Source organism: Ailuropoda melanoleuca, chromosome 16, assembly GCF_002007445.2.
Source record: "Ailuropoda melanoleuca isolate Jingjing chromosome 16, ASM200744v2, whole genome shotgun sequence".
Lineage (NCBI taxonomy): Eukaryota > Metazoa > Chordata > Mammalia > Carnivora > Ursidae > Ailuropoda > Ailuropoda melanoleuca.
The window spans coordinates 84,024,076-84,032,283 of record NC_048233.1 but is presented as its reverse complement, the minus strand read 5'-3'; the positions used below and the strand labels follow the sequence as shown (position 1 = coordinate 84,032,283).

The 8,208-nt window shown below is 49.2% G+C and overlaps 1 protein-coding gene across 2 annotated transcripts in view; it reads right to left on the bottom strand.

Annotated features, from left to right (window-relative positions):
- Positions 1–5,162: 5,162 nt before the first annotated feature.
- LOC100482420 (solute carrier family 22 member 20) overlaps positions 5,163–8,208 on the bottom strand; it is a 52,247-nt gene continuing 49,201 nt past the window's right edge. The window contains exons 8-10 of one of the 2 annotated variants that reach the window (XM_019796902.2): positions 7,103–7,211; positions 6,392–6,521; positions 5,163–5,674 (exon numbers count right to left, since the gene is read on the bottom strand). In XM_019796902.2, the coding sequence (XP_019652461.1) occupies positions 5,657–5,674; positions 6,392–6,521; positions 7,103–7,211 (257 nt within the window). In that variant the 3' untranslated portion in view covers positions 5,163–5,656. Of the gene's footprint in view, positions 5,675–6,391; positions 6,596–7,102; positions 7,212–8,208 lie in introns of both variants that reach the window. The other variant, XM_002916700.4, reaches the window with a different exon arrangement.

The window sequence follows — 8,208 nt, the reverse complement described above, 5'->3', positions numbered from 1 at the left end:
GGATATCTGGGTCTGTTGGTAAAAAAATGGCGGCTAATCTTGTCTGTCTCAAAGTTTTCATGGGCAATTGTTAAGGAGGTGGCTTTCAAAGTCTCTGGGAAAGGACATCTGGGTCTGTTGGTAAATTAACTGTCGACCCAAACCCAGGAAGAAAACAGAACAATTTTCTCAGATTGAGAGAGGCTCTCATTGAATACACAGCGATCTCCCCCAGTTCTCCTGAGGCCAAGAGATTCGGAAAAAACTGCAAAAGTTGGCTATTGGCTCCGAGAGGGCCCTAGAAGAGCTCTACTGAGCTGCCAGCGGGTCTTTTACAGTCGGGAAGAAGAGGAGACTGAGGAAGAGAAGCTACAGAGGAAGCCTGAGGCTTTGGTTACGGCCTTGCATGCCGTTGCCAGGGTGGCCTCCCCAGGCCCTGGCACCAAATGCCATCACTGTGGCTGTGAGAATGAGAGTGCCCCCAGTGACAAAAACCAAGGCCCTATAACACTTGTCCAACTTGCGGAGGTGGACACTGAAAATCTGAATGCCCTTGGGGACCTCAGTCTTCGAGGGCTCAGGTGGCCAGTGCCCCTGATCGGGACTGATGGGGCCTGGGGCTCTCCATGGTGGCTTCTCTGAAACAGCTCACCAGAGGGAACCCAGAGCCTCGGGTAATTTTGGAAATACAAGGAAAACCAGTCGATTTCCTTCTTGATACTGGAGCCAGCTTTTCTGTTCTACTCTCTGCCCTGGGCCAACTGCTCAACTGCAGTGCTGTCGTTAAAGGTGTCACTGGGTGGGCGACCTATTAGCCACATTCTTTTTTTGCCTTCTGGGATGCACCTTGGGAAATCTAATTTTCTCTCACTCTTTCCTTTTTTTTTTGGTGCAAAAAAGTGATTTTATAAAAGCACGGGGACAGGACCCGTGGGCAGAAAGAGCTGCAATGGGGTCAGGAGAAGTGGCCCATTATATATTTTCTAGTTGAGAGGGGGTTAGGGATAGTGTAAGTCTGTTTTGGAAGCAAGGTTTCCAGGACCTTGAGGGGGCTAGCTACTGTTCTTGAGAAGTCTTTGGTGCAAAAAGTGGTTTTAATAAAGCATGGGGACAGGACCCAGGGGCAGGAAGAGCTGCCTGGGAGCCCACACTTCTCTTAGGTAGAGATATTAACTCTCATACTGATAGCCCCTGGGCAAACTAGCAATTGCCTCCCCAGCATAGAGACTGATATTATTTCCCAGGTCTGGGCAACTCAGGCTGAAGTGGGTCGGGCCTTAACAGCAGTTCCTGTTCGCATACACCTTAAGGACCCCACAACTGTCCTTGTGGGAAAGGTTTTTTGGGCATAATAGGACACTGTCATGGAGAAAGAGCACGCCCCCTCTATCGGTTCATCAAGACACCCAGACAGCCAGTGCCCATCTACTAATGTGGGATCCAGAGTCAGAAAAAGCTTTAAAAAAATCTCAAGAGAGCCTTGCTCAGTGCCCCAGCTTAAGTCTTCCTACCATGAGGGATGTGACAGGAATGGCGTTGGGCGTCGCAACCGAGGCCCCGGGGCCAGCTCAACAGAGAGTGGGCTGTTTAAGCAAACAGCCAGATCTGGGGGCTTGTGGCTGGCCAGCATGCCTTAGGGGCAGCCGTAGCTGCCAGCTCTCTTGATTCCTGAAGCCACGAAACTAGCTCTGGGACAGGAAAAACGTGAAGAATAACCAGTTCTCCCATTCGCAAGTCCCTAGAGGCATACAGCGAGTAGGAAGTTAGCCTGGGGAAGATTGGCGAAGGGACAGGTGCCCCCTGGTTTGGGTAGATACTCTCACGCACTGAGTTAAGGCCTTCCCTGCAGAACCAAAAAAGCCTCAGAAGATCCCTCGGTGTGGACTCCCCCAGGCCCTGCGGACTGATAACAGGGGAGTATCCGAGGTTTGGGGCTTTATCTAACACACCGTGCCTAAAGACCTCAATCCTAGGAAAAATTAAGTAGCACAAGAAACGAGTACAAATTGGGGGTCTCTACCCCCCGTTGCCTTATCCGGGAGACTCTTCCTTGTAAATGATCTGCTGATAGACAAAGTCTTTGATGTAATAAATCATTTCATCCCTCTTGCAAGGAGCTTCCCAACTTCCAGCCCCAAATAACCAACCTCTCCCATTTCACCCTGGGGGCCAAGCGTTTGTTGGAACGGTCTGGGAAGGCCCACATACAGTGACTGAGTGACTCCAGCAGCGAAGTGGCTGACGGCGAAGCCTGGATGCCTGACACCCCTCTGTGAACCCACGGAGGACCTCAGACTAGTCTTGAAACGACAAGACACTGATCAGCCTTTTTCCTTTTCCCTGCCCTCTCCTCAAAGTGTGTGGGGGCGTTCACTAAACTTCCTCTATCTCCCGCCGGACCCCTGGCTGGAGTCGGTCTTGCGTTGTATTCTGAGCCTTGCCTCCTAAATGCCCTAGCCCACTTTCCATCTTCCAGAATAAAGGTCATCAAACTCCCAATGGTGGTGGTTCACACGGAGCCTCACAGGGAGGTCAAACCAGACACCTGCAGGGGACCCCTTGATAGATCTGGACGAGAGGAGCCTTGACGGCCGCCCCTTCCAATGCCCCTGACCCACAGGAAGTAGCTATGATCGGTCATCGCCCTTTCCCCGAACAGCAGTTAGGGTTACCTGCTCAGAGCGGGGAATGATGAAGGGTAATCGGAAGGCAGGCAGGGACAAGGGGCCCCCCACCTTAAGAGGAAACCTCCCTTAGAAGGATTTTACACCGCCCTGGAAGGAGCCCTCCACCCTTTCCCATACGACAGATAGGTGGCAGAAATCTGATTGGATGACAGGCGCAGGGAGGGTTAATCAAATGAAAACAGCCCGCCAGCAAGCCCGTACAAACCCCTAGACGTACAGACCCTGGGGGCAGCCCTCTCGGGTCCCCTCCCTTCTCGGGAGCTTTGTACCATCACTTTGCTATCGCGCGATAAACCTTGCCCTGCTGCCCACCAAAAATAAATAAATATATAAAAAAATAAAAATAAACGTTGTACAGATTTTGAAGGCATTGAACAAGCAAAATAGGAAATACTAAAGTTATTCATTAAAATTCTGAAAAATTCATATGATATGTGAAATCATATTTATATATGACTTATTCTTGAACTCAGGTATGATCAAAATATTTTATTTATTTTTAAATATTTTATTTTTTATTTTACTTATTTTCTTAGAAAAGATTTTATTTATTTATTTGACAGAGAGCCAGCCAGCGAGAGAGGAAACACAGCAGGGGAGTGGGAGAGGAAGAAGCAGGCTCCCAGCGGAGGAGCCTGATGTGGGGCTTGATCCCGGAACGCGGGGATCACGCCCTGAGCCGAAGGCAGACGCTTAATGGCTGCGCTACCCAGGTGCCCCTAAAGATTTTATTTTTAGGTAATCTCTACACCCAATGTGGGACTCAAACCTACCACCCTGAGAACAAGAGTCACTCATGGGGCACCTGGGTGGCTCAGTTGGTTGGGTGTCCGACTCTTGACTTCGGCTCAGGTCATGATCTCAGGGTCGTGAGATCGAGCCCTGCGTTGGGCTCCACACTCAGCAGGGAGTCTGCTTGAGATTCTCTCTCTCCCTCCCCCTGTGAGTGTGTCTGTGTGTGTGTGTACAGGTGTGCATGTGCACACGTTCTCTCTCTCTCTCAAATAAATAAATAAATCTTAAAAAAAAAAGTTGCTTGCTCCACTGACTGAGCCAGCCAGGTGCCCCTGACCAAAATCTTTCTAAACTTAGATTTTCGGAAGCAGTCAAGGGTTACAGTCCACTTCCATATACTACTTTAATCCAATTATGTTCAATTATTATCTGTTTCCAAAAAAGGGATTTTTATTTCTAAAAACAAACAATAATATAATTATAATTCATAATCATAATTCAAACAAGAATCGGATATGGGCTCGTTGCTAATACTTTTTTTTTTAAAGATTTTATTTATTTATTCGACAGAGATAGAGACAGCCAGCGAGAGAGGGAACACAAGCAGGGGGAGTGGGAGAGGAAGAAGCAGGCTCATAGCGGAGGAGCCTGATGTGGGGCTCGATCCCAGGACTCCTGGATCACGCCCTGAGCCGAAGGCAGGCGCCCAACTGCTGTGCCACCCAGGCGCCCCTCGTTGCTAATACTTAAAGTTGATAAGTAAACAAATAATAATAAACAAACAGGGGTTATATTATATAGAATATAACAGGGGTTATATTCTATTTAACATCTAACATCAGATGCTAGTAACAAAAACATGAACAGAGCAAGGATCCCGTATGCCTTCTATGTTAGAAAAACTTAGGTGGTAGAAGAAAATATACATTTACACGTCCATGCTGAACAGAGAACCTCAGTGATAGCAAACGGACCCCGTGACTTTCCAGAAATTCAGGAGGCTCTTCTCCATACAGTAGCCCTGTGGGGGCTTTCTAGTCGTGGTCTCACTCATGTGTCCTTATATATCAAAAGGACCATTACCAAACTCAGGAGCAGTATCAGTGACTAGCAAGGGTGCTATGTCGACAGCACGGCGATCCATAGCTTGGACGCACCTGTCCACCACCTGCCGTCGGGAGCTCTGCTCGGTTCTTGGCCTTTCGCAGTCTCAGGCACCTGCGCCGTGATCTGGGCAGTGGGTGCAGCTGGCCCGGGGCTGCACACCGCAGTGCTGGCTGGGTTGTCCACAGGTAGTGCAGGATGTGGCCTTGACCTGTGGCTACTAAGGGCTACGTGGTCCGACAAGAGCCACCGCAGAGGAGACAAAACCCTTGGGGAGGCAGCCTGGGCGATGTTGTCAGCCATCAAGCCATCGTTTTAGATTAACCATAGAAAAAGCGGCTAGACTTGAAAACTATTTCTATCATAAAAATTTCCAAACACATCCAAAAGTAGGACGTACAGTGAGCCCCTGCTTCAAGCCTGGCACTCTGTGCACGTTTCTGGTATTTTATTTTATTTTATTTTTTATTTTATTTTATTTTTAAAGATTTTATTTATGTATTCGACAGAGAGAGAGACAGCCTGCGAGAGAGGGAACACAAGCAGGGGGAGTGGGAGAGGAAGAAGCAGGCTCATAGCGGAGGAGCCTGATGTAGGGCTTGATCCCATAACGCCGGGATCACGCCCTGAGCCGAAGGCAGACGCTTAACCGCTGTGCCACCCAGGCGCCCTGACGTTTCTGGTATTTTAAAGCAAATTCCCAATGTTTCATTTCTTTCCTAAATACTTCCACTTAACATCTTTTTCCTTTTTTAAAAAGGGACATTGGCTTACATAACCTAATGCCACTTCGCAAAATCAGCAGATACCTTCATATTTATTTAAAGCTCATTCTTCGTATTCAGATGTCCCTGATTGTCCAATACATGTCTTTTCTCAGTTGGTTTCTAAGTTGAATGACTTAGCTGCCTTATAATATTTCCAGATCGCGGCACCATCTTTGCTTTTTCCATTAGATGGTCAAGTGCGGTGCCACAGCATTTCCTTGGCAAGACCCTTCACATTTCAAAATGCGAGCAAGTTGTGAGGAGAGGCGGGGCCGTTCAGTGCGGGTCCAAAGAAATCACCCTGTGCATTCTACTCTTGTCTTCTCTGGGAGAAGTGAGACCAGTCCATTCTTGGTGGTATTTTCATTGACGTTTCTTTGCTTGTCACGAGCCATTTTCACTCTGGGCAAGGAGAGGCATAGAACAACATACTCTGAGTAGAAAAGCGAGAGCTTCCTAGATGGAAGGGCTCTTGGGTCTCTGTCACTGCCCTGAGAACGAGGGGCCTGCTCGTCTCAGAAGGAGGATGAAATGCAGAGGCAGAGCTGCCCCCAGGCCAGCCCAGCCCATCTGGAGCAGAGCCCCACCGGCCTGCAGACACACCCCAGCCCAGCCCAGCCCAGCCCAGCCACAGACAAGGAATCCACTCGCAAAGAAGTGTTCCGTGGGTAGATCAGATGACCGTTGTCCTTCTAAAAGAGAAGGCATGGCTGAATTTCTTCTGGAAGAACAGACTGACCTCACTTGGTCACCACCACGTGGTTTTGCAGCCATAGGATATAGGTGAGAGGAGGGACTTTAGCCAGATGACAGGTCCCCTCCGCATATACAGTGATGATGTATTTAATAAAAGGAGAATTTGGCAGCATTATAGATGGCCTCCTCCGTGACTTACCTCCAAATGCTTCAACAGGCTCCCAGACAGTCCCCTCCAAGTTTAATACACCTGAAGCCATTATTCCATTTACAGATGGAGGGGCAGGGGCAGGGGCAGTGGGAGCTCCCCAAGCCCCGACATGGGCCCAGAGGGTGTCCCACTCCTATCAGGGCAGCAAGCACCCCAGCAGACCCATTCCCTCTGTTCCAAGGACTTTCTGAGATGAGCAGGAAGGGTCCTACCTCTGCTCTGTCTCCTGGATGGTGTTCAGCAATGGCTGGTTCTTCGTCTCCACTAGGAAGGAGGCTGCCGCAGCCGCCAGGAGAGGGACCAGGCCAAACATCACGGGCTGCAGCCCTGGGATGTGGTTGCCTAGGATGTAGACCAGGGGGGACAAGAGGGAGCCCAGGCGGGTGCTGAAGATCCCGGCACTCATCCCTATCTGCCTGCGGTGAGAGAGAGCGTAGGAAGGGTTGGGACCCTGCATGCCCATGAGAGGTAAGAAGGAAGCGTGGCAAAGGGCCAGATCTTGGTAGGGGCCATGTGGGGCACATCACGGGGAAGGGAACATTCATCTCAGACGTGGCCCTGCAGGATGCTTATTGGGAACCAAGATAATAATGGAAAAACTGACAGCTAACATTTGCTGGGCACGTGTTTTGTGCGAGGCATGGTTCCAGCACTTGACATCCTCAACTCCTTCATTTCCTGCCACTATCTAGGATATTTACATTTTTCTCAAGTTATAGAAACGAGACCATTATGGAGTGCCTGCCAAGCTCCAGTCACTATTCCAAGAGCAAAGTCCTATGATAACCAAAATCACGATAAAATAGTGACATGAACCCGCTCCTTTGAGATGTGACACCACAAAACCATTTCCGAATGGAGGCTGGTTTCTGAGGGGCAGAGGCCACCCTCTTGGTCCCAGAGACGCCGATCCATCTTCTTACCTGACTTCGGTGGGGAAGAGCTCCATGGTGAAGAGGTAGAGACAAGTAAAACAGCCGGCCAGGCTCCCTTTTCCTAATAAACACAGGATCATCTGAAACGTATTCATGTCTGAGAGAAGGCAGAGGGTGGGTGTAGACAAAAGGGAGTTAATGAAATGTCAATGCAATCACCTGTTCTGACAGCTCAAGGTGTCACGCCCCTCCCTGCCTCAGGGCCTTTGCATTCGGGTTCTCGCTCCTCGGCAAGCTCTCCTCCCACTAATCGTCCGCTTATTTCTCATCCTTCTTCAGATCTCAACTCAAATGCTACTTTGGCAAAGAGGCTTCCCTGACCCCGTTCGCTGGACGGAGCCCACCGTATATTCCCTGACTCCCCAGACATCTCGGAGGCACTGATACCAACTGCAATTGATACAATGAAGCAATTGGGTACCGTCTGTCTCCCTGAGCCCTCTGTGCTCCTTGAGCCTGGGTCTGGTCTGAGCCCAGGGTAGGCAGGTGCTCAAGAAATAGCTATGGGGCGCCTGGGCGGCTCAGTCGGTGAAGTGTCTGCCTTCGGCTCAGGTCATGATCTCAGGGTCCTGGGATCGAGCCCTGCATCAGGCTCCCTGCTCATCAGGGAGCCTGGTTCTCCCTCTCCCACTCCCCCTGAATGTGTTCCCTCTTTGGCTGCCTCTCTCTGTCAAATAAATAAATAAAATCTTAAAAAAAAAATAAAGAAATAGCTGTGAATAAGTAACAACCAAACAAAGTTGGTATTTTCAGATGAGGAAGGGGGACTTGGGGAGGGAGGGAAGCTGAGATTAGCCCTGTCCTGGGGAGTCGGGGAGGTGACTGCCCCATGGACAGAGTGTTCTCATCAGTAAAATGACAGGTGTGACAGTCTTCAACACACCTCTCACTTGCAGGATTCTAGATTTCTGTGATTCCTACAACGATCTCAAATTAGTATCCCTTGCTACTAGATCCCAGAAGGCTGAATTTATACTTTATAAATGTACATATATGATGATAACTAAAACTTATTCAATGTTTGCCATGAGCCAGGCACTGGGATGAGACCTTTTACACATGATCTTTTATGATTTTTTAAAAAATTATTGCAA